At 41.4% G+C, this 27,062-nt stretch overlaps 1 protein-coding gene across 5 annotated transcripts in view; it reads left to right on the top strand.

The window, feature by feature from the left end:
- arhgef9a (Cdc42 guanine nucleotide exchange factor (GEF) 9a) overlaps positions 1-27,062 on the top strand; it is a 317,786-nt gene that overhangs the window by 192,188 nt on the left and 98,536 nt on the right. For all 5 annotated transcript variants that reach the window (XM_048544087.2, XM_048544086.2, XM_048544089.2 and 2 more), the window contains 3 exons: positions 1,745-1,924; positions 3,393-3,625; positions 16,962-17,091. In XM_048544087.2, the coding sequence (XP_048400044.1) occupies positions 1,745-1,924; positions 3,393-3,625; positions 16,962-17,091 (543 nt within the window). The remainder of the gene's footprint in view (positions 1-1,744; positions 1,925-3,392; positions 3,626-16,961; positions 17,092-27,062) is intronic.

Genomic DNA, 27,062 nt, shown 5'->3' with positions numbered 1-27,062 from the left:
GTGTTTTTATCCCCACTGCAAAGATGTCTCAAAGATGTGCTCACTATGTTGTGTTCCTGGATGTGACGTAGAAAGCGAAACCCCAAGGCGTGAGTGTGTGAGCTGCAGGTGGCAACCTTGCCAGTGCATCTTCAGAGGATTCTGAGATGTCAGCGGTGAATGTGGAGAAGAGAGTCTCTGGCACTGGCCTCTTCTTGCCACGAGTGTCTATCTAAAAGATGAGAGAATGTGAGTTGTCTAAGAAGAGGGAAAAAAAGTTACCGAGATTAAGAATATATGTTGGTGATAATAGGAGATGAGCACGCAACAGCACAATGATGCTTAGTGAATTGGTTGGCCTTGGAGCTCTCCCTGTAGTCACAGTGTTCTCCAACCAGATTGGGTACTTTCTTCTCATAAGGACCGATAACCCTGATGCTCATATACACCCCAAGCTTAGTTTTGCAGTGATTGAACTACAGTGAGACAAAAGAAGAGATTGAGTGTTATGAAAGTTGATGGAAGAGTAGTTAGTGATGATGCTGGAGCAGATGAGGCAGTGAGGTATCTCCAGTGAGTGAGTAGGAAGTGCAGAGGGCAGCAGTAGTTAGTAATTTGGAATGATGGGTTAGATGAAAGCCATTAAATGGATATGATGCAACAGTGAGAGTTGTTGTCCATAAGCATTGGTGAGATGTGTGTGCAGTAGAAAAGTTTTTGTAAATGGTGCCCTGTGAATGTGAGGTTGCAGAAAGAAGATGGTAACACTTACCCTGGCACTGCACAGGAGATAATTGACTTTCTTCCTGTCCTGCTGAGCTTTATGCTTCAATTGGATCACCTCACTGTGATAGCAGCACCAGGCTGCGATCTGACTCCAGTTCTGGGTTCACTTAGTATGATGACGTGGCTACCTTTGGTGATCTGCAGAAGAAAGGATTGCCTTTCTCTCCACCACTGCATCTACAGGACCTTATCCATATCTGAGGAATGAACTTTGCTTTCCTGTGGCCCATGTATTTGTAAGAATGCTGGAACACCACAGTGTGAGGGGCAGTTCCTTGCTTGTACCTGAAGTCATTTGCAGCTGAGCTGTTGGTATCATGTCAGCAGCGTGAAGTTGGAAGACCCCAGTAGTGCTGGGTGCTTCTGCCTGTCCTACCACAGGATGCTCCAAAAAAACACTTCGGCTGAAAATAGGAACATTTAGTATCAGCCATGCCCAGATCAGACATATCATAGACCAAATGCAGATTAATGCATTTGGATTTCTGTTTGACTGATGAGAGTAAGAATTCCTCTGTAAGTAGCCCAAACGTCTTTGTTAAGCTTTCATTTATATGGTATAGTGTATGTTCTGTCCATTATAACAGATGTTTACCGAGAAAAAGAGAACAATTTGGAGCCTCTTATACTGTATTAAATCACAGTGACAAAAAAATGCATCAGCATTAAAGTACATTCCAAATTTCCTTTATCCATTACTTGAATGAAATTGCAGAATTTGTTTGTCCCACAACCAAATAAGGAGCATATTGTACCCGTAAATTTATCAGTATACCACCTTCCAAGTTATTGCATATCAGATTTAACTTATTAAACTTTCCCCAAATTATTCATTCAAGCCAAAACTACTTGGATGAGGAGCAAACAGGCCAATGGGAATTAAATATCAAACTTGCCACTAATTATTAATTGTTATTGTTATACTTGATGCTGTAAATGAAGTTTACCACAGGCAGCTAAACTTTTTTTGTTTATTTAGGGTTACCTCAGGCAATGCAAGAAACGCAGGGACATGTTCAGTGATGAGCAGTTGAAAGTCATATTTGGAAATATTGAAGACATTTATAGATTTCAAATGAGTTTTGTCAGAGACCTGGAGAAGCAGTACAACAAGGAGGATCCTCATCTGAGTGAAATTGGACCCTGCTTCCTGGAGCATGTAAACTATAATCCTTTTAGATTAGATTATTCTTTTCATAATTTTCATTTATGCATATGATTCATGTGTTCCTCTGTCCTGACCTGCAATGCTATTCCTATGTTTTTTTAAAAAAAAGGGTTCACAGGGGTGTTGATGTTGTGGTGTGCTTTATTAGCAGCTAATACATATGAAATTTCTCTGTCTACTATTTTAATGAAAGCATTAACCCCCCTAATGGGCCTTTATTAAAATTGTTGACAGAGGAATTTCAAATGAATGGGTTCATTAGCAATATTGCACATCACAATTTCGACTCAAAGGATATTTTAACTTTGTTGCCCTTACTTGTGCATTAATGGTGTTATTGTACGAACATCTTTCCTTTAAATTATTCTGCCATTTTAATAAAACAATATTATTGAAGCTTTAAAATATAACGCACAGGCAATCATTACACAAAAAGAATCAAAATTGATTCCGATTTTTTAACTGGACCTATTAATTCTATGCCTGTTTTTCTGCACCATTTTTGTATCGATTTATATTCTTGCTTTTCAATTACTTAACTTTCCATCAAGTTATAGACTCAATTGCTGCATGCATTGAAACAATCTAATTTAAACTCTCGGTATGACAAATATTTTCTATTCATTCTAGTAGCAATCCTGAACCTATGTCTAATCCTCTTGGTATTGATTTTGTTTTATAAATGGAACCTAAGATAAACTTAAAAATATATTTTAACAAGGGAAAGCAAGCCCGAAGGATTGCACATCTCGAAGAAAGACTGCATAATTTGTTGCCCTATAATTGACATGCATAGAAAATTGGATGGACTCTGCTACGAATATATGAGCTCTCCACTTGAAGTTCCTTTATGTGCTCTGTCAAGTGATAAATTACACCTAAATGCAAAATGTGAATATTTGGCCCATAGTATTATATAAATGAATAATCTAAACTGAAAAAGTTTCCAACTCAAAAATGAAAAGAAACAGTTCAGGGACTTTGGCTAAAGTTGTTGGAATGTCTGAATTGAATATGCTTAGTAAAGGGTAAGAGAGCTTCAACCAAACCATGGCTAACACACTGTGGAAGCAGAGATAGCAGGAACTGCAGATGCTGGAGAATCTGAGATAACAAGGTATAGAGCTTCAGAAAAATCTTTCTGAAGAAGGGTCTAGGCCTGAAACATCAGCCTTCCTGCTCCTCTGATGCTGCTTGGCCTGCTGTGTTCATCCAGCTCTACACCTTGTTGTCTCACAATGTGGAAACAATTATCTTAAAGATTTGTCTAAAGATAAAAGATCAGATGTAAATAATTACAATCTACTGTTAAAGATTTTATGAATGTAGTGCCTATCCACCCCCTAACCAGTATCTTTGTTGCCCACTCTGGTGTATTAGTTAGTCAGTTCCAAAGGTTGAATAGTTGGCTTTTCCTAAACATCTGATATTGACATGTATTTGTTGTATTCATTTACAGCAAGATGGATTTTGGATTTATTCTGAGTACTGTAATAATCACCTGGATGCATGCATGGAACTTTCCAAGCTGATGAAAGATGGCAGGTATCAGCATTTTTTTGAGGCTTGTCGACTCCTTCAGCAAATGATTGACATTGCCATCGATGGCTTTCTCCTCACACCTGTGCAGAAGATCTGCAAATATCCACTACAGCTTGCAGAATTACTCAAGTATACGGCATTGGAACACAGGTAAGCATTGAAAGCAGAATTTCATTTTGAAGCCAAATGCCATTAATTTTATAATTTTATGTTCTAACTGCACTTTTGTGTTTAGTGTACATAGCAAGACAAAATGGCTCAAAAGAGGTTAGATGTGGAGGGACCATGGTAAATTTACCTCAGAGTATCAGAAGGGGCAATTGGGTTGTAAAAAGTATGAACTCATTTAATGGAAGTAATGAAGTGTATGGAAGTCAAGTGCCAAATATCATGCAATGGCAGGACATATCTAATCTGGTCAATTACTCCCCATCAGTTTGCTCTTCATCATCAGTAAAGTAATGGAAGATATCATCACAGTGGTATCCAACAGCACATCATGTGCTTGTTCAATGATAATCAGCTTGGGTTCTGCCAGGGCTACTCAGTTCCTGAACTCCATTACAATTTTTATCCAAGACTGGATGAAAGAGCTCCAATCCAGAGGTGAGGTAACTGCCCTTTAACGTCAAGGCCACATTTGACCAAATGGAATTCAAGGGGGAAACTGTGCTTGTTGAAGTCATTGCTAGCACAACAGAAGATGGTTGTGGTTGTTGGAGATCAGTTATCTCAGCTTGAGGGCGTCACTGCAGGAGTATCTCAGGGATAATGGGAACTGCAGATGCTGGAGAATTCCAAGATAATAAAATGTGAGGCTGGATGAACACAGCAGGCCAAGCAGCATCTCAGGAGCACAAAAGCTGACGTTTCGGGCCTAGACCCTTCATCAGAGAGGCAGTGAGGTTAAAATAGTATCAGAGATAATGGGAACTGCAGATGCTGGAGAATTCCAAGATAATAAAATGTGAGGCTGGATGAACACAGCAGGCCAAGCAGCATCTCAGAAGCACAAAAGCTGACGTTTCGGGCCTAGACCCTTCATCAGAGTATCTCAGGGTTGTGTCTTAGGCTGTTTCAACCATCACATGGTCAGAAATGGGGATGTTCAGTGATGTTCAGTGATAATTGCACTATGTTCAGCACAATTCTACAGATATTGAAGCTGTCCCTGTTCAAATGAACCAAGACCTAGACAGTGTCTGGGCCTGAGCTGATGGGTGGTAAGTATCATTCATAGTCCAGTAGTACCAGGCAATAGCAATCTGCAATAGGAGGGATTCATCCATTGAAATTCATTGGTGTTACAATTGCCGAACCTCCCGCTATCAAATCATCATTGTTACCATTGACTAGAAACTGAACTTCACTAGTCACATGAATACAGAGGCAACATAAGCAAATCAGAGGCTGATTTCTCTACTTTCCTGGATGAGTGCAGCTCCAGCAAAGCTGACAACATCCAAAAAAATAGCAGGCCACTTGATTGATATGACGGCAATAAAAATTCATTCCTTCTCCTAGCAATACACTGTGGCTGCATTTGCACTGCAGAAATTCACCAAAGGTCCCGAGGCAGCATCTTTCAAATACATCTACTACCACCTAGAAAGAAACAGGCAGTCAATAAATGGGACTACCACAACTTGCCATTCCCCTCTAAGTCACTTACCATCCTGACTTGGAAATGTATTGCCGTTCCTTCAGCGTCACTCGGTCAAATTTCTGGAATTCTTACTCTAGCAGCTGAGAGTATATACCAAATGGGCTACAGCAGTTCAAGAACCCAGTGCATCACTCCATTCTCAGGGGCAACTAGGAATGGATAATAAAGGCTGGCCCAACCAGTGACTTCCACATTCCATGAGTGAATGAAAAGAAGTACAGTCTATGATTTTGCCTATTAAACAAGCTAGATAGATTTAGTTTCCCTCTAATTGGCCGAAAGCTAGCCTCCAGAAATGCTGGAGGTTTTTGCACCCAAATGAATAATCAAGGGTACAGTGCATGCTGTTTTTAATTCTGCCAGTTTCTAATGCATATTGTGTAAGGAAACTAATAATTACATGAGGCTATGCTCATAATTCTGAGATTTTTGGGATCACTGAAATGATGTTTATATACATTAATGGTTGGCTATTAATTGCTGAATTAATGATTGCAATTGTGTTGAATTCAAAATACTGGAGAATATAGCCAGTTCTAAATCCACTGATTTGCATATATCAGTAATCTGGCTAGATTGGTAGCTTCTCAAAGCAAAAAGGAAGCAAAGAATTGTCATTTTTGGCAGTGTTCTTTGCAAAAGTTCTTTATCATGAATAGATTATTATATACTTTAAATAAAATCTATCAGCTTTGTGTTTGTGAACATTTGTTTATCTTGCTTTTCATACTTTAAACACTTAACTTTGAGCTTCTGGTTATAAAATGCACTTAGAGCCTGACAATGAACAGTAGTCTATTGATCTAGGTCAGTGTGTTTTGCTTCAGGCGTATAGTATTCAGATAATGGCTCATTCTGCTAAATGACTGACTGATCGATTTTTATTGTCTCATGTGCTGAAATACAGTGAAAAGCTTTGTTTGTGAGCAGTGTAGGCAGATCATAGCAAGCAAAGAATGTACAGATCAAAAAGACTTAGAGGCATACAGATTACATTGCAGGTTGTATTATTTGAGGCTGGAGTCCATTCAACAGTCTGAGAACGGGAAAGAAGCTGTTCCTGAATCTGCTTGTGCATGTGTTCAGGCTTCTGTATCTCCTGCCTGACGGAAGAGGTTGTAGGAGATCATTACCAGGGTGCAATGTGTCTTTGATGATGTTTGCCACCTTTCCACAGCAGCTAGTCTTGTAAATAGAGCCCATGGATGGGAGGTTGTCTTCTGTGATGGCCTGGGCTGCGCGCGCCACCGTATGCAGTTTCTTACGGTCCTGGGCAGAGCAGTTGCCATACCAGGCCAATATGCACCCGGGCAGTATGCTTTCAATGGTGCACCTGTGGAAATCGGTGAGGAACCTTATGCACATGCCAAATTTCCTGAGCTGCCTGAGGAAGAAGAGGCATTGTTGTGCCTTCTCGACTGTCACATTTACATGGGATGTCTAGGACAATTGGTCGGCTATCGTCACTCCGACAACCTTGATGCTGTCCACTCTCCCAACCTCCATTCCTTTAATGAAGATGGGAGCGTGCTCTCCTCCTTTCCTTCTGAAGTCAACGATCAGTTCTTTAGTTTTGCCAACATTGAGAGACAGATTGTTTTCATTACATCATGTCCCAAGCCCTCTATCTCCCTTCTGTATTTTGACTCTTGTTAGATATCCATCCCACTATGGTAGTGTCATCAGTGAACTTGCAGATGAAACCTCAGCCATGTATTTAATGTGGGCTTTGACATATTGGTTTAAAATGTAAGCATTTACTTAACACTATTAATCTAGGCCTTCAGTATCCAATTGTGAACAATACATTTTAACTCCAAATTATATTTGGAATTTGTGGTAGAATATGCTGCATTTTAAATAACACTTGAAGGCGTTATGTGCTGGAGGAGAATAGGAAGCTAGTTTGGGGGCTCACTGCAACTGCTAGCTGAGGACAAACAACTGGGATAGAGAGGCTGGTGAAAGGGGAGAAAATGGAGTTAGGAAATAAAGGAGATCTGAGGAGTGGCAATGCTAGTAAGACATTTGGATAGGACCAATGTCCCAGGTTATGTCCAAATGTTATGTGTTATAACACACAATACTTTACTGATCGTTATTTAATTCCTGGCCCTGGAAGGAGAAGTTTGGATAAGTACCAGAAGCAGGCACAGTCTTGCCTGCATAGTGTGCCTGTTAGAATGCTAAATGTAGCTTTCTCTCTCACCTTCTCTATTCATCAAATCTGCTTATTCTATAATGCATATCACTCTTCACTTCTTTTGGGCTGACTTTTCTATTTTTCATGAACAAGATCAGAAGTTGCTGGAAAAGCTCAGGAGGCCTGGCAGCATCTGCAAAGAAAAAAAAAATCAGAGTTAACGCCTCGGGTCCGGAGACTCTTCCTCATGTTTGGAATCCAGAATGAAGGGCAATGCTCAGTAATGTGACATCATTAAGACAGGAAGGAGTAAAAGAGGAGTTAAAATAAATTCGGGAATAAACAGCAAGCAACATCGAGCTACAATTTAAACAAACCTGAAGATAATAAATAAAAGATAAAACTCAGGATGGTATGGAACTCTAGGAGTGGACTTTGTAATGGCACCTTCTGAACAAGCATTCCTGGATGTCCTATCCAAATGTCTTACCAGCATTATTTCCTGCCTCCATTTTCTCCCCTTTCATCAGCCTCTCTATCCCAGTTGCTTGCCCTCCTGGGGCGCTGGCAGTTGCTGTGAGGCCCCAGACTTGCTGCCTCTCCTCCTCCAGCGCACAACACCTTCTATAGGACCAACAGTCACCAGCATTCTTGTAAATAAAGCGGATATTGCTTTTAAAGTGCAGCATATACCACCAACAAAGCCCAGATATAATTTGGAGGTACAATCCATTGTTCACAATTGAATACTGATAGCCTAGTTTAGTAATGTTAAGTAAATACTTACATTTTAAACCAATATGACAAAGTCCACATTAAATACATGACTGAGGCTTCATCTTCAAGTTCACTGATAGCATCACTGTAGTGGGACAGATATCTAATAGCGATGAGTCAAAATATAGAAGGGAGATAAAGGGCTTGGTGACGTGATGCAATGAAAACAATCCAATTCTAAAAGTAAATTTGAAGTTTCCATAGTCCTACCAGCCCATACAGCTCCTCTCTGATCAGAGAGAGACAACTGGTAATGGTTTAACATGAAGGCCGCCATGTGTCAAGTGAGGGGAGGGTTTGAGAAGGAGTGTCCATCACAGTAATCTCAGCCAGTGCAGGATTTGAACCCAAGCATTGCAAACCAGTCATTTAGCCAAATGAGCTAACTGATACTAGAGAGCTGATGATCACTGGCTGGTAGCTGCCTAAGGCAAGATTTCTTGTTGCTGAGGGATAGATGTCTCAGCCGAAATGTTCAATGGTTACAATCATCCCCCACATTTTACATTGTGGGGATGGGACCACTTTCTTGAGCAGAAAATGCAGCCCTTATTGTTTTTTAGATGCTGGGAAAGAATGAACCTAGAATGAAATATTTGCAATTTAGAAATTTGGGAAAAAGAAAAGAAAATTCAAAGTAGAACATTTCATAGTATAGAGATAAGAAGTGTAGGTTTGTGGCTGGTAGTGAGAGAGGAACTGTACATCAAGTACTATCTTGCTGTTTTCCTTTCATTATGGTTCTCTTTTCTTCTCAATGTTCAGTATATGTATTTGCCCTCCTTTCTGTTTTTATGCTTTTAATATTTTCTGTTCCTATTTTAATATCTTTTCTTAATCCACCAATGCTATTTAAGTTTAGCGGAGGAGATAAAGAATGTATTTATGTGGTTGCTGTGCATGGCAAACGAGAGATGTTTTCATTGTTTTTGTTACAGTTATATCGTTTGTTCTTTTTTCTCCATTTCTCTAAATCGTCATATGCTGCTCTCGTCATATTTCTTATTTGTTCTTGATCGCTTGATCTTTAGTTTTGTGCATTCCAACCTCCCTGTTTACTCTGTTTCTAGGATCCTTACAATGAAGACATAGTGGTTAATCTAATTAGATTAAAAATAAACTTGTCAGAAATTCATTGTGGTTTGAATTCCATAAATGTAACTACATTGTACTCAACAAGGTTTAAGAGAAAAACTCTGGAACTGGGCCTAGTTTTTTTTTCAAGTTATTACTGTTGACAATCCTGAAAGAATTCTAGAAAACGGATAGTTTTATTAAGAGCATTAGTAGTCTACTTAGCTCAATGAATTTAAGCCAATGAGTAGCTGATCTGCATTATCCAGGTTTGATTCCTTGTCTAAGCTTAAGCAGTGGTAGAAATTACACAGTTTCTCTCTAAACATGCTGGTTCAAAAGAGTAATTTGTGTCCTTACTTGATATTCACATACAGCTAATTTCCAACTATTCATTGTGCAGTGATTAGGGGGATATACTGTATCAGGATAATTTTAACATTCTCAAAGCAGCTAGTAAAGCACAAGCCATGGAATTTGGAACCTTCCTGATCTGTTGCAAGATTACATTTACACTGGGAGGTGCACTTGCTGAATTATCTATTGATGGAACTCATGTCCCCTCTTTGGCAGGATAGGTGAAATCAGGAATTTTATTATATGGAATAAGGGTAAACTTCCATTCTTCCCCAATATACTATGTATACATATGCACCCTCTATACGTATATTCTCAAAGTAAGTTATGGCCCTGAGCACCATTCTATAAATTAGATACTAAACTACATAAATGTGAATATTAGAAAAATAAATATAGCCATCTGCAGTTGAAAGAAAGTAATGAGCTTCAAAGATATCCCTTTGCAAGATGTTTGGAGATAATTTTCCAAGAAGTTGACACTTTCCGAAGGATATTTGCCTGGCTCTGAGATTTTGTTCATTAACTTGTTCATAAGATGCTTTATTTTCTTCCAAGGTTGCACTTCAATTCGCAAAATGTGAAAAATCTTCACATAATGTTGGTCAAATAAAATGGCTCTATTTTGATAATGTGGGTTATTTCGAAGTATCTCTGTCTCCAGTCTTCTCTCTCACATTATTTTAAAAATTAAATTTGCTTTCCAAATTTTCATTAATTAAGTTGCTCTTTAAAGACATTTTAAGCCATGAAAAGTCTTTTTTTTTCAAATGACATTTGATTATGTTTTGTCTTTCAACAAGAGGGACACTAAATACTTGAAATAAAATGCTCTTTACTTTTAGATTTTGAGGTCCCAATTCAGGGCAGTTATTGTGGTAACAGATAAATGGTAAGGTTTTTTTTGCTTTGTTCAGCCTTAGAATAGCATAAGAAGTACATAGAGTAAAAATGCAAGGTTTTTGTTTTCCTGTACTGACATCTCAGAATGAGATTGTCACTTTAGTGCCTACTTAGAAATAGATTTATGCTGTGTGCTCTTGCGTATCACGAATTTCATCGAAGCTGTTAAAACTGTTTCACACAAGACTACCCATGTAGTGTGGATCCCAATTAAATAACTCAGTAATGAAGTTTTGTGAGTTTAAGAATAAAGGAGATTGTGTGTTGTCACCCTGAGTTCAGTACAATATCTCACTTGTTTTCGCGCATGCACTCACAAAGACTGGATACAGTTAAAAGTAATATATTTTAACTGATGACTCTTCCTCTCGTTTCAAAGGTGGCGAGTATGTGTTCTTTGAACAGTTTCAATTTGTTAACGTAGATTTGAGAGTCATACAAATTAAAGGGTCAGAGCAGACCATGGGTTTATCATCGTCAAACAACCAAGGTGGAGTGTTCTTCAGTGAACTATTAACTGAAGCATGGTACGTACTCCTCTGCTTGGAGGCTCACCACTTGTTTTTGAGCCTGGTTCATGGACTGGGTGAACTGATAGCTCAGTGGTTTTGTTGGAACTGTCTGGAAACAAGTCTTTTTTTTCCACTAGTGTTACCTAACGATTTCACACAAGGGGCCACAAATCAATTTTTTTCACAGTCCAGTGACCATTGACCAAATTTCAGAAAGGTACCATTCAGTGCACCATTAAACATAAGTTTCAAAATGAGTTGAAGTTTGAAGCAAATATTTGAGTAAAAATGTTAAAGCAACAAACTGATGATTTTAAAATATCGGTAATTAGTAAAAACAAGTGTAAAGTGCCACATAGCAAAACTAACTGATGAAACTCTTTGTGATCAGAGATAATGGGACCTGCAGATACTGGAGAATCCCAGATAACAAAGTGTGGAGCTGGATGAACGCAGCAGGCCAAGCAGCATCTTAGGAGCCCAAAAGCTGACGTTTCGGGTAGACCCTTCATCAGAAAAAGGGGAGGGGGAGAGGATCCTAAAATAAATAGGGACAGAGGGGGAGGCGGACTGAAGATAGTTAGAGGAGAAGATAGGTGGGGAGGAGAATATGGGTGGGGAGGTAGGGAGGGGATAGGTCAGTCCGGGGAGGAAGGACAGGTCAAGGGAGCGGGATGAGGTTAGTAGGTTGGAAATGGAGGTGCGGCTTGAGGTGGGAGGTGGGGATAGGTGAGAGGAAGAACGGGTTAGGCAGGCGGGGACGAGCTGCGCTGGTTTTGGGATGCAGTGGGGGGAGGGAGATTTTGAAGCTGGTGAAGCCCACATTGATACCATTGGGCTGCAGGGTTTCCAAGCGGAATATGAGTTGCTGTTCCTGCAACCTACAGGCAGCATGCACTGCAGGAGGCCCAGGATGGACATGCCATCTAAGGAATGGGAGGGGGAGTTGAAATGGTTCGCGACTGGGAGGTGCAGTTGTTTACTGCGAACCGAGCGTAGGTGTTCTGCAAAGCGGTCCCCAAGCCTCCGCTTGGTTTCCCCAATGTAGAGGAAGCCACACCGTGTTTTGCGGGAAGAGAAGGGGTGAACGCAGAAGTGAGGGAGATGGGTCTGATCCAGTTGAGGGTCCTGTCGACAACGGTGTTGGGGAATTCTTGGTTGAGGAAGAAAGTAGACATTTCAGAGGCTCCCTTGTCAAAGTTGGCCTCATCTGAACATATACAGTGGAGACGGAGGAACTGAGAGAATTGTGTGAAGTCTTTACAAGAAGTGGGGTTGTGAGGATTTTTAGTCCTTTATCCTTTTCTTCCTTTATCCTTTGATCCAGATTAATGACTGCCTTGACCTCTCACAAAACTACCTGCTGTTCCTGTGTCTGTCTGTGCCAAAGTTATTATTTTCTAAGACCATGTAAGCATCTTCTGCCTGGAGACTTTGTCTGGTCTCCAGCAAACTCTGAACGAGGAGGACTGATTGTTTTTCTTCAATCAGCTATGGACGCCTGTCAGTTATGAACTTACCAGACTATATTTCCAAAACCAATCTAGAAGGAGAATCCATTGAGGTGAAAATCTCTGAGCTGGTGCAAAGTTTAGCTGAATGTTTTTTTTGTAATGCATCCATTGAGTGGCACCCTCCACAGAAATGGGGGTGGAACTGACATTTCCTATTGTGACTTTTTCCTGGTGAGGTTTGCCAGTGCTTGCACAAGAGTGGAAATGGATTTTCTTTGCGCGATTGGGGTAAACTTTTGTGTAGGTTAAGAATGAGTTAGTGTTGTTGGTAACAGGAGAGCAGTGCACTGAAGATCACTGAGCTTATTACCCATGAAGATGTCTGCAGTCCCACGCGAGCAATTACCAAGTTTTAGAATCTTCTCACTGTGGGTGTGGAACCTTACATCTTGTGTCTGCCTGCCTGCTTGTCTTTACAGTCTCAGCCTGATGATGAAACAAATTTTCCTGCAATGGGACAAAAGGAGAGTTGTGTGTAATGAAATGGATGGGAGAGATGCTGGTGATGATATCTGAGCAGGTAAGGTAGTGAGGAGTCCCTAGTGAATGAGTAATAAGTTCGGAGGGCAGGAAGGGTTGGTGGATGGAAGAGTTGGTTGAGAGTCTTTGACTGGTCGAACTTCATGCAAAAGTGAAAATTGTAGTCCATGGGATTTGGTGAGAGGTGTGTATACTGACAGGCTTAGAGTGAATAGTGGTGACCAGGTAAATGTCATTTACCCTTGCAGATTGCAGAAAGTCATCGTCATTCTTCCTGCAATGTAAGGCATTTATTTTGACCCAGAACACTGTGCTGACCCAGATCACTATCTCAGTCTTGATTGTCTCAGGCTGGTGGTATGGACTTATTTGCCAGCCAGCAGGATGCAGGATTGCTGTCTTCTCCACCACTGTGTTCACCATCACCTTGAGGTCCCACTCCACAAAGTGAGGACCTCACTTGCGTTTTTGGGCCAGTTCCTCCAGGATAATATTGGAGCACCACAGGATGAAAGTTAGTTCTTGGAATGCTGTGCAGCTGGGGTTTAAATGTTGCATGTCAATGATGTGAACGTTACCAAATCCCGTCAACAACGAGCACCTCATTATCTCATGCCACATAAATGTATGAGGCTGGTGATGACAGGTGTGTATTAAGATGAAAAGTGAAAGATTGTACGAGTAAAATCAGCATGGGCCGTAGTGGACGGTCTGCCATGAATTTCAATCAAGAAGCTTTGCCAAAAACTGGAAAAATTCACACATGCACATGCATGCAAAGTTTAAAAGTAAAATTTAAGGCATAAAAATTCCCTCCTGCTCTCATCCCCTCACTCCATTCACTCTGTGTCCTCTTGATGCTAATCAATGCAACCTCCCAAACTCCAGGATTCTGCACTTGTCCCTTCTCCCTTCAATATGATCCCAATCATTCCCATGACCCAAATAGCCCCAAACTCATATTTGCACCCACCATCCTTTTCTTTCCCCCAAGGTATCAACTCATTTATCATATATGTGATTAACTGAAAGACATCCTGAGAGAAAATAAAGTTAGCTGCCTATTGATGATGTCACGACTTAGAAATACACTCTGAGATACAAAACAACCAATGCTTTGAAGTCACTTTGTCTACTTCTTAATGAAAACAAGCATCCACCTAAGTGCTCAATGCTTGATATAAATAAACATTTTCAAAGCAGTGAAATATTTTATATCGGCAAACATTTCCATTCAATAAGCCTTTGGAGCTGTTCATAAATAAGCACCCCAGTGTGAAAGTGACAATTTGGAAAATAAATCATGCAGCACAAGTCCAATAATTTGTTTTGATGTGATCAGGCACCTGAAATAGCTAGCACATTTTTTGTTAACAGGCTGTACATATTTGGACAGTTTCTTGACAGCTTTGCCAGTTCCAATGGGTTTTTTTGTACACAAAGTGTGCCTTTTCACAATCCCAAGCAGTGCTCTACCTCCACTAAACAGTGCCTTATTTCTCCAAAGGATACTTTACCTCCACCAAAGGTGTGGTCAGACCAGATCCAGAAGGATACTGTATCTTCCCAAATAGGGAAGAAAAAAACTCCAGCACTCAGACCTCCCCAACTCCTCCAATACTCCCATTGTCAAACCCTGCTATCCCCCATGAACCAAGATATCCATGTATTAACTTAGTGCCTGTTTAAAATCATCATCATTTCCCTATTTACTCACCAGAGCAACTCAATGATTGCTCATATGTACCCATTCACATCGGAACAAAAAATATACTTCTGTTTCTTGGAGTTCTATGTTTCATTCTGCATTTTATAGGGCAGCATGTATGGGCTGAAAGCACCAGGGACCTGGGTTCAATTCCATCCTCATTCTACTGTCCATGTGGAGTTTGCCTGCACTCTCCATGTCTGTGGGGTCCCCTTTGGGTGCTCTGGTTTCCTCACACAGCCCAAAGACATGCAGGTGAGGTGGATTAGCCATGGGGAATGCAGGGTTACCTGGATTGGGCAGGATGATGATCGGAGAGCCGGTGTGAACGCGATGGGCTGAATGGCCTTCTTCCCCACTGTATTTAGGAAAACACTTATTCATAAGTGCACTTGCATAGACCTCTTGAAAAGTGTTGACAGCTTCTTGATAGGTCAGTACATGTTGACAGGTTGCACAATTCCAAGGAGTTTATGCACCATTTACACAAAATCTTTTTCGCAGATAATAGCTTTACTGGGTACCTGACCCCTCCAAAAAAATCCCTGAGTTCCACCATCAAAGCATTGTGGGACCAAATCTGCAGGGCTACCTCAACTTTCCAAATGGGCAGCCAGATTATCCAAAAGAAAAGCACTGAGAATAGATCTACTCTTAACCTGATTAAAAACGTCATACTCTGGGACTCCAATAACAGACCTGTGTCATCTCCCAACCTCAACCGTCACAAAGGTCAGAGTGTCTTGACTGTGCCCCACACCAGCGTGGCTCATGCACTAACAGACCTCTTTCCAACCTATGGAAGAATTCTGAGGTGAAGAGGGATCTCTGTGCTCTAGAATTGATCCTCAGGCTTCATGATAATTGTGGACTGGGGAAAAAGCCAGGCCATAAGGCTACAGGTTATAGTTAAATACAACTTTGTTGCTGCTGACAGCCCACAGCCACATTGTTGGTGCCCAGTTTTTGATTACTAGATATGTTCTAAATCTATCCCATCTCACATAGTGTTAATGCCACACAATATGTTGGTTAATATCTACAGTGTGAAGGTGGGACTTAGTCTCCACAACGAGTGTTAGTCACTCTTACCATCCTGTGATGGATGCAGCTACAACAAATCAATTGGTGAGGAAGAGATCAGATAGGTTTTTCCCTCTTGTTGGCTTCCTGTCCACCTGCTGCAGACCCAGTCCAGCAACGATGTCCTTTAGGATTCTGCCAGTTCAGTCACAAATGATGCTACCAAGCTACTCTTTTTGATGGAAACTGAAATCCCAGAACTGAAGTAAATTCTGTGCCATTGCCATCATCAATACTGCCTCCAATTGGAATCCAACCTGCAGGAACACTGATAAATTAGATCAGATGCTGCATCTGGGTTGTAATCAGCAGGGGATTTTTTTGCCCAAGATTGTCGGGGACTGTTGGGGCAAACTCTGCCTGACTGTACACTGTGCTCCACTACTGGTCAGTCTGTCCTGCTGGTGGGACAAATAATACGCAAGAGTACGATATTGATAGGTATAATTCTATGAATATGACTATGTCACGCTGCTGCTCAACTAGTCTGGGAGGACAGCTCTCCCAATTTTGGTGCAAGCTCCCATATTTTTAGTAGAGTCCTTTGGAGAATTGGCAGGGCTGAGTTTGTCATTATTGTTTCTGTTGCCTGGTTCGATCATGAGTGATCTGTTTGGTTCCATTCCTTTGTGACTTTCAATATAATTGAGTGGCTTTCTAGACCATTTCAGAGGACACTTTAAGAGTCAATGACTGTGGGTCTGCAGTCACGTTCAGTCCAGGCAAGATGAGATGGCACTTTTTCCTTCCCAAAAACGTGAGTGAACCGTATGGTTTTATGATTACCGACAAAATAGCTATTGATTCCGGATTTTTTTTTTGTTCATTCATTGATTTTTTAAATGCTACCAGTTGCCCTGAATCCATGTCCCAAGATAAAAAGCCCAGATTTCTGAATAACTAGTTCAGTAAGATTATCACGATGCTGCTGCCTTCCTGGCAATTCCTGCTGAGTTAAATGTAACTATAATAATATTATCAGATGCTCTGCTGCACATTGTGCTGGTCCTAGCTCTTTCAAAGAACTCTCCATTTGGTCTCATTGCACTTCTCTATTTTTTCATAACTGTAATTTTTTTTCTTTTTCAAGGACTTACCAAATCGTGTTTTAAAAGTTTCTCTTCAATCTTCTTCCATCATCCTTTCAAGTTGTGAAATCCAGATCTTACCTTGTTCCATAGAAAACTTCCGCTCAATTCCTCATTGATTGTTTTGCTGAATAACTTTAGAGAGAGATATTAAAACTTTTTTTTAAAACTTCTCTTGCAGTGACTATAGATACGTTGCTGCTGCTTTGGCAGTCATGAGGAATGTGACGCAACAAATCAATGAACGCAAAAGGAGATTGGAAAATATTGACAAGATGGCTCAATGGCAAGCTTCAGTCCTTGACTGGGAGGTAGGCTTTTCATTACAGGCTGCAGTTTGGTTCAATACTAATGCTGAGTGTCACATCTTAACTTGTAAAGTGTTTTGTTGTAGCCATGTTAAGAAGTCCAATTTAAATTATTCGAGTCACTCAGCATGATTGATAGTGTTTTAAATGATATTTTATATGAAAATACTGGTGTGGAACCAACCTGGTTGTAACATTACTATAATACTTTTAAGCATTTGTTTTTACTTTTTCCATTTTCTTTCAGTAGATCATGGCAAATATCTCAATCAATCAAATGAGTTTTAATCTCCTTTTTGAATCTTTGAATATTTTTATGGTTTCAATTATTCCCTATCTCCAATCTTCCGTTTCCTTTTATCCTTCATTGACATTGATTACCGGCTGGATTTTTTTGGCCTTGATAGATGCAAATATAGGCAGAGTTTAACATTGCAGCCAGTTTCCGCCTCTCTGGTTCCATCTGCACCTGGGTCATTTTCCCAAAGGTGGAATGGGAGTATCAGTGGAGCCATTTACCCATAAACAGCAATAGCCAATTCAAAGGTCTGTTAAGACTTATTGTCCGGAGGCGACTTTTGAAATTCAGGCCCTTAGATGCATGAGGGAGCATAACTGTCTGAAACTGTCTCCACTCCAAGTAGTAGACCAGGGAATCAGCCATCCAGGTACCCTTCCCTATCTGAGATAACAAGGTGTAGAGCTGGATGAACACAGCAGGCCAAGCAGCATCAGAGGAGCAGGAAAGCTGACGTTTCGGGCCTAGACCCTTCTTCAGAAAGTTCCCTACCTGCCTGGTTTCACCTACAACAACGGGCCTGCCCTAGGCTTCCTTCCACAATTGTAGCCTCTTTTCTTTAATTTAAATTTAAGAAAAACTGGAGAGACTGTGTGTCTCTCTATTTACTTACCTGGAAAGGCCACCTGCTGCTTCTTACGAGGTAGTGAGGCTCATAACGATCCTTTGGCTTCAAGAGCCCATCCCTCATCCTTAATTGAATTTCAAATCTACTCATAGTTATTAATTTGCTAGTTCAGGGATACTTGCAGGCAGGTGATTGTTCCTTACACAGAGTGAACTTCTTCCAATCTTTGACCATACCAACAGGATTCCAAATCCTGCAGGTTGTACCTTGCCCCACATTTCTGCTGTTCTTACAAGTAAGTAAGCTCTTTTCTCCCGAGATACTTCAATATGCCTTGTGAAGTACAACATGATTCATGTTCTTGGATTTAGCAAATATACAAAAAAATGCCAAGTTGACTCAAAACCTTTATCAATAGCTACAACTACTCCTGTACATTCCATTTTTAAAGACTTTAATCATCAATCCCTGCTTTTCAGTGTCTTTTATTTTACTTTCCTAGCCTTGGAGACACTCTGTACTAACAGTGAAATTACATACCTACAGCACTCACAATTTCACAAAGGATTCTGGTATTTATAAAAAAGCATTGTCTGAATTCTCTCTACATGTCACCTACATTTCTAATAGCAAATCAATAAGAACTGCCAAAATTGATAATGGCTGAAATAGAAAATTTACCCAGCAGTCACACCAAATTAAAAACTTAAAGGTTGGTTCAAAAATCTAAATGTTCAATGTTCACTTGCTCAGGAAATAAGGAATGAGGATTCATTAGAATAAAACGGGTCTGCTTTGCTAGTTTACTGTAGATGTTCATCCTTGGAGTCAGACGTTTTTTTCCCATTGTTGAGCTATTAAATAAGTAAATGGCACCATTAACTACCAAGAGAAAGGTTGCCATTATTACTTTAAATCAACATCATGAATGAATCAGTAAATTAATACAGATAGAACTGGTATTGCACTATGAACGATAATGCAAATCATTTTTAATCAGATATCAATACAATAACTATATTTTCTGCTGTTGTTTCCAGTTCTCCTATTTCAAGCTTTAACGAACACAAGAAGAGACTGATTCTATATTTATGAAAGTCACTGGCCATAAAGTTTCCAATTCGTTCACCATTGAATTTGAACAGCAGTTATTATACAGCAAGTAGAAAACACAAATTTTTCAATGATACCAGAGACTCAGATATTGCTAAACATATTCCAACAGTCTTCCGCATTGATTTTGCACTTATATTTGGTGGAAAATTTGCTGCCATTGAGAAAATAATATTTAAAAATGAAAATCATTTTTAAAAAGCACATCGTTCAGAGGAATTGTATCTTGATATGTAGAATTATGGAAATTGTCTCATCCATGCTCATTATTGGAGAGATATGTTTCTGATCAATTATTTCTACTCCCCTCCTAAAGATACTAACTAGTGACTAGAGGACAGTTTCACAGGTAATGGCCTTCTTCTTGTCTCTTTTGCATTTATATCTGAACAACGAGACTTGAAAAGCTCTTCAACCATAGAGTAGAGTATTGCAGCTGTCCTCATCTAACGTTTTCATGTTGTTATGATCTCTGATAAAAGTACCAAATTTATGTTACAGTCTGGCTAAGGACGGGTAACTTTTTTGTTTCAAGTAGACAAAGTGTGAGATCCGATGTACTCGGTAAAATATTAAAGCCACAAAGTTCTAAGGTTTTGAACAAACAAAATAAAGTTTACAATACAAAATTACAACTTCAAAACAATCTACAACGCAATTTATACATAACATCCGGAATTAACATGGTGTAAAAATGAACAACACTATAATAGAACATTCTTCAGGACACATCAAATTGCAAGTGTGGTCAAGTTGATCACATGGATTTTTCAGAAGCACCTCAGATCACGAATGCTTTCAACCACTAACTCTCATTGAAACTTTCTCTCCCTCACGAGGGATCCAATTCTTCATTCCCAGAGATCTGGCTTTGAAATTCTCTCAGAAACCATTCCATCATGACTGCCTCAATGACTGCTCACATCTCAGTAATATAATCTCTTCCCTTGGATAGCATTCCACTGGATTCTTGAGGTTGCACTCTAGCACCCTCAAATGGGCACAATTCCGGCTCTTTTGCGGATGGCTACTTTCACTAAGCTGACACTGCCCTTCTGTATTTGCAACTCCAATATTTATCAGCGACACAAAACAAATAGTTTGTAAGCTTCCTTCTGCCCCATGCTCAGCTGAATTATTTGATGCTTCCCAGGACTTTTTCCAAGCCCAACTTCTCTTGGTGGTTTCCAGGATTTTTCCAGAGCCCTGACCCCAGCTTTTGGCTACACACATTGTCTCCCAGCACTCTCTTGGCTGAACAGCACAGTGCCTGTTATTGGGACAGAGTCTCTTTTCTCTGCTGCCAGACATCTAACTCCTAAATGTGTCATGGGACTTAAATTTTATTGTCATCTGAGGTCCTGTGATCTCTTTCTTGCACCAGTCCTAGTCCCACAGTCCTTTGCAATCTCTATAACCCTACAAATGTACTGATGACAAAGCTGGCTGGTCCCTTTCATTTAATAAAAAGAAGCAAGCATGCATCATCTGTCATGTTGCCTCTCTGAACATGCCAGGAAACAGAGGTCTTGACATCAGCCTAGAAAGCTCCCCAGAGAGATGGATAAACCAGTGCTCTATAACAATGTTGCAGGTCCAACAAACCCAGGGACAAAGAATGTGCCAATTGTGCTGCTGCTTCAATCAGTCTTCAGAAACCAGTTGATTAAAGGATAGAATTGGAGCCAATCTTTACACACTTCTATCAGCATTTATTTACATAGTTACACAATACAAGCATGTACTGCCTAACCTAACACATCTTCAGTCTGTTAAAACAAAATATTAATTAGACTTTTCCTTCGAATGTTGAGAATCATTAGATCAGTGTTGTTTCTTCTCAAGTTGCATCACTCAAAGCAAACAAATCATCAAAGCCAATAGAATGCTGCACTGTACCATCCATCAGTATAACATAAACTTAGGAAGTCAGAATGAAACCATACGGTGCTTTCGTGCCTGCTGCTCTAGTTTGGTCAGAAAGCTTCTTAAGCACATATCTGCTTTCGTTAAGCAAGGTTTCAAATCACATATGCAGGACCTGGAGACAACTGGAGACAAGAAGAAGAATATAGAAGATTAATTCCTATGAGGGAGCAAACTATGGATATAAATGTATTTGGTTTGTTATCTTGAATTAAATATGGTATTGCATAATGTTTTAACCTGTAAAACATTGATGGAAGGCAATTCCATACACAACTTGTGATCAACATCCAAAAATGACTATCCAATCAATTAATAGTGCCAAAAAACTCTGGTGTAGGAAACAGATTTTGTGATTAGGCCGAGCTTTTCCTGAATAAACTTAAAGATGGACAAAGCATTTCATGCTCAAAATCACTTTAATTCTAGATGTATCAACTAGGCCATCATACATACAGTGTAGCCCCAACTTTTCGAAGCTGTTTATCTTGTCTATAAATTTGCATTCAATTTATTCAGCATACTTCCTATGCTGCATTATTCAAACTTTAGTAGAAGATTTAAGAGATATGATGGCTGGAACTACTTGGTTTGAATTATTTCTTTTGAAATAACAAATTACCTTGAATACCTTGGGTGGCACGGTGGCTTAGTGCAGCCTCACAGCACCAGGGACTCTGGTTCGATTCCAGCCTCGGGTGACTGTCTGTGTGGAGTTTGCACATTCTCCCTGTATCTGCTCCAGTTTCCTCCCACAGTCCAAAGAGATGTGCAGGCTGGGTGAATTGGTCATGCTAAGATTGCCCGTAGTGTTCAGGGGTGTGTGGGTTATAGGAGGATGGGTCTGGGTGGGATGCTTCAAGGGGTGTTGTGGACTTGTTGGTCCAAAGGACCTGTTTCCACACTGTAGGGAATCTAATCTAAACAGTGGTATATCAAAACAGATTTCGTACACAGAAACAAACATCAAAATTTCTAACTGTGCAAATATAACACTACCCACTCTACCGCATTAGGAAACTTTCCTATATTTTGATATTACAGAGCACAAGTCTCACATCAGTGATAAGAAGATATTGGAGAAAATTCTGAAGGAGAGAATTAATCTCCACTTGAGAAACAAGGCTTGATCCAGGGACAGTGGCTTTATCAGAGCAAGGTCATGCCTAACAAACTTGATTGAATTTTTCAGGGATGTGACCAGGTGTGTAAATGAGGATAGTGAAGTTGATGTAGTTTACATGGATTTCAGTAAAGCCTTTGACAGGGTGTCATATGGAAAAAAGATCAAGAAAGCAAAAGCTAATGATGTCAGCTAACACTTTCAGGTACTAACTCCCTTATAGAATATAGCCAAGTGGAGGCCTATCCCAACTTTTTAATCTGGGGATGGGGCTCACTGCCACCTTACAGAGACAAACAGCACAGAAGAGGCCCTTGTCTAGAAACACGAGATCCAGAGTAACTCGGAAAGATGCATCCAAAACTTGCTATGTGATAGAAGTCAGAGGATGGTGGTAGGAGGCTGTTTGTGTCCAGGCACATGTCCAGTACCGTATCACAGGGATTGGTGCTGGGTTTCTTATTGTTTATGATTTATATAAACCTTTAAAGGTGAAAATGTGGGTCAATGATAAGCAAGTTTGTGGATGACACGAAGATAAATTGGGTGGTTAATAATGAGGATGAAGGACTCCAGTTACAGGAAGAAAATAACAAGTTAGTCAGATGGGGAGATAGAAATAGTCCTGAAAAATATTAGGTGATGCACTTTGGAAGAAGTAACAAGGCAGTGGAGTACACAATGAATTATATGACACTAGGAAGTTCAAAGGAACAGTGGCATCTTGGGGTGCTTGCCCACAGAACCCTGAAGGTGGCAGGATAGGTTCAGACCATGGTTGAGGAGGGTATATGAGATACTTGCCTTTATCAGTCAAGGCATTGATTATAAGAGCAGAGAGGTTATGTTGGAGCAGTACCAAGATTTTGTTTAGGCAACATCTGGAGTACTGTGTGCAGTTCTGCTCATCTCACTATAGGAAAGATGTGATTCCCCTGGAGGGGGTGCAGAGGAGATTCGCCAGGATGTTGCCTGGGCTGGAGCATATTAGCTATGAAGAGAAGATAGATAAGTTTGGGTTGTTTTCCTTGGAGCACAGAAGGTAGAGACAGGACCTGATTGAAGTGTATAAATTTGTGAAGGCATGTAAAGGGCAGTAGTTCTCCTTAGTTGAAGGGCCTGTAATGAAGGGACACAATTTTAAAGCGAAGAGCGGGAGATTGAAAGAAAAAATCTTTTCATCCAGAGTGTGAAGGGAATCTAGAATGCACTGCTTGAGATGGTAGTAGAGGACGGAAACCTCAACCTTTAAAAAAGTATGTGGATGAGCACTTGAAGTATTCATAACATTTGAGGCTTTGGGCCAACTGTTGGATAATGGGTTTAGTGTAGATAGGTCAGTACAGATTTGATGGATTGAAGGGCCTCTTCTGAGCTGCTTGGAGGCAGCGGATCCCCTCCCTCAGGTCACAAATTGGGAAAGCTTGACTCTAGTTGGCTGGGTTCTATAATGGAGTTAATACCTGACATGGGTTGGCTGACATCATGAGATAAGCTCTATCCATCAAGAAATAAAGCACTGTTCCTGGAAGGAGCTAGCCAGTTGTGTTTAGCTCAGCTCCATATTACTATAATTTCTACATAGATAAATAATAATGGATACTTACTCTTAAATATAACCTGAGGTCTTGTAAAGGACTGTCATAAAACTCAGCCTGGAAGAAGCTGTGTCATTCCTTCTATGTAATAAACCTATTATGTTTATTAAGACTGAGTATTAATTTTATTGAAGACTTCTGTGGCCATTCTTTCCTAGTTGGAGTCAATCACTCAGACTAATTGAGTACCAAGGAGAAGGATTGATGCCAATGAATCTATTAAGGCATTTCTGATCAAAAAATGCCATTCTGTCAGAAGTATGGAATTTGTAATATATACCTAACCTGGTAACCTTTAACCCAGAGTTGATTTTGTTGTCACTAGGCTGTTCAAAGGTTCAATGTGAGACTTTTACCCTTATTTTGAAAGGCATTCCTCCACAGAGAGCTGTGAGAAAATGAGGTGGCCGGCAGCTCTCTCATCCCACAAGCACCACTGGGAATGGTGGTCAGTAATGGGACTACATGTAACCCAACACCCTGAGGAGCTGTGTATATGACTGAAGGCACTTGGGGGGCTTTTGCTAGGGTCAGTCTGGCAGGCCCCTGTAAAAAGATTGAGTGGCCAGATTCATGAGGGTGATGGAGCCAATCACACAGGTGTGGCTCGGGGTTAATTCCCAAACAAGACATACCCCCATTAACATGGTCAGTAGGGCTTATCTGGAGCCTTGCCATGTGATATGGGCATTCCTGACACTGATGAATAATCAACAGGCAGTGTGCAGAGGACCTTAAGTGGATATTAACTGGCAAAATCCAAACCAGAGGTGTGTAGGTGATGAGCATGATGCCACTGCTGTTCTTGCTAATTTAGTGCTCCCACCCACTGCCTATCCCAGACAATAAAATGTGAGGCTAGATGAACACAGCAGGCCAAGCAGCATCTCAGGAACACAAAAGCTGACGTTTCGGGCCTAGACCATTCATCAGAGAGGGGGATGGGGAGAGGGAACTGGAATAAATAGGGAGAGAGGGGGAGGCGGACCGAAGATGGAGAGTAAAGAAGATAGGTGGAGAGAGTATAGGTGGGGAGGTAGGGAGGGGATAGGTCAGTCCAGGGAAGACGGACAGGTCAAGGAGGTGGGATGAGGTTAGTAGGTAGATGGGGGTGCGGCTTGGGGTGAGAGGAAGGGATGGGTGAGAGGAAGAACTGGTTAGGGAGGCAGAGACAGGTTGGACTGGTTTTGGGATGCAGTGGGTGGGGGGGAAGAGCTGGGCTGGTTGTGTGGTGCAGTGGGGGGAGGGGATGAACTGGGCTGGTTTAGGGATGCAGTTGGGGAAGGGGAGATTTTGAAACTGGTGAAGTCCACATTGATACCATCTGGCTGCAGGGTTCCCAGGCGGAATATGAGTTGCTGTTCCTGCAACCTTCGGGTGGCATCATTGTGGCAGTGCAGGAGGCCCATGATGGACATGTCATCTAAAGAATGGGAGGGGGAGTGGAAATAGTTTGCGACTGGGAGGTGCAGTTGTTTGTTGCGAACTGAGCAGAGGTGTTCTGCAAAGTGGTCTCCAAGCCTCCGCTTGGTTTTCCCAATGTAGAGGAAGCCACACCGGGTACAGTGGACGCAGTATACCACATTGGTAGATGTGCAGGTGAACCTCTGCTTAATGTGGAATGTCATCTTGGGGCCTGGGATAGGGGTGAGGGAGGAGGTGTGGGGGCAAGTGTAGCATTTCCTGCGGTTGAGAACGCCCTCGACCGCGTCTCCCGTATTTCCCGCAACACATCCCTCACACCCCGCCCCTGCCACAACTGCCCAAAGAGGATCCCCCTCGTTCTCACACGCCATCCTACCAACCTCCGGATACAACGCATCATCCTCCGACACTTCCGCCATTTACAATCTGACCCCACCACCCAAGACATTTTTCAATCCCCACCCCTGTCTGCTTTCCGGAGACACCACTCTCTCCGTGACTCCCTTGTTCGCTCCACACTGCGCTCCAACCCCACCACACTCGGCACCTTCCCCTGCAACCGCAGGAAATGCTACACTTGCCCCCACGCCTCCTCCCTCACCCCTATCCCAGGCCCCAAGATGACATTCCACATTAAGCAGAGGTTCACCTGCACATCTACCAATGTGGTATACTGCATCCACTGTACCTGGTGTGGCTTCCTCTACATTGGGGAAACCAAGCGGAGGCTTGGAGACCGCTTTGCAGAACACCTCCGCTCAGTTCGCAACAAACAACTGCACCTCCCAGTCGCAAACCATTTCCACTCCCCCTCCCATTCTTTAGATGACATGTCCATCATGGGCCTCCTGCATTGCCACAATGATGCCACCCGAAGGTTGCAGGAACAGCAACTCATATTCCGCCTGGGAACCCTGCAGCCTAATGGTATCAATGTGGACTTCACCAGTTTCAAAATCTCCCCTTCCCCCACTGCATCCCTAAACCAGCCCAGTTCGTCCCCTCCCCCCACTGCACCACACAACCAGCCCAGCTCTTCCCCTCCACCCACTGCATCCCAAAACCAGCCCAGCCTGTCTCTGCCTCCCTAACCGGTTCTTCCTCTCACCCATCCCTTCCTCCCACCCCAAGCCGCACCCCCAGCTACCTACTAACCTCATCCCACCTCCTTGACCTGTCCGTCTTCCCTGGACTGACCTATCCCCTCCCTACCTCCCCACCTACACTCTCTCCACCTATCTTCTTTACTCTCCATCTTCGGTCTGCCTCCCCCTCTCTCCCTATTTATTCCAGAACCCTCTCCCCATCCCCCTCTCTGATGAAGGGTCTAGGCCCGAAACGTCAGCTTTTGTGCTCCTGAGATGCTGCTTGGCCTGCTGTGTTCATCCAGCCTCACATTTTATTATCTTGGAATTCTGCAGCATCTGCAGTTCCCATTATCTCTGGCCTATCCCAGACAGCCTGCTACCCTGTGATTGTTTACTCTCGAGGAGAGGGTGACAAAACTGAAATCTACCCAGAGGCTTTTCTTAGGAGTTGAACTGGAGACGACATCCTAAAGTGTTATATCAAGATATTAAGGCTCTGCCTTTGGAAGTGGAGTTGAAAAACAAATATAGCATTCAAATAGAGCTAGATGAGGAGTATTGGAGATTTGAATTGAAGCTGCAGGAGGTTGCGAAGAAAGGCTCAAGCTGTGGAGAGATTTATAAATGCAAAGAAGCATTTTGAAATTAGTTTTTGATTTTGTCTTTGTCAGCTTGTAGAATGATATGTTGTCTGTGCGGAATCAGAAAAACTGAGCACTGAATTGCACATTATTTGAAGAATTTATAGAAGTCATTACCAGGTTCAAATTCATTCATGACAACTTGAGTATTTTGGTATTTTGACATGAACTTAGCACAACAGTAATCTTTTTAT

This window comes from Stegostoma tigrinum, chromosome 15 (assembly GCF_030684315.1).
Source record: "Stegostoma tigrinum isolate sSteTig4 chromosome 15, sSteTig4.hap1, whole genome shotgun sequence".
NCBI lineage: Eukaryota > Metazoa > Chordata > Chondrichthyes > Orectolobiformes > Stegostomatidae > Stegostoma > Stegostoma tigrinum.
This window is presented reverse-complemented; position numbering and strand designations above follow the sequence as displayed.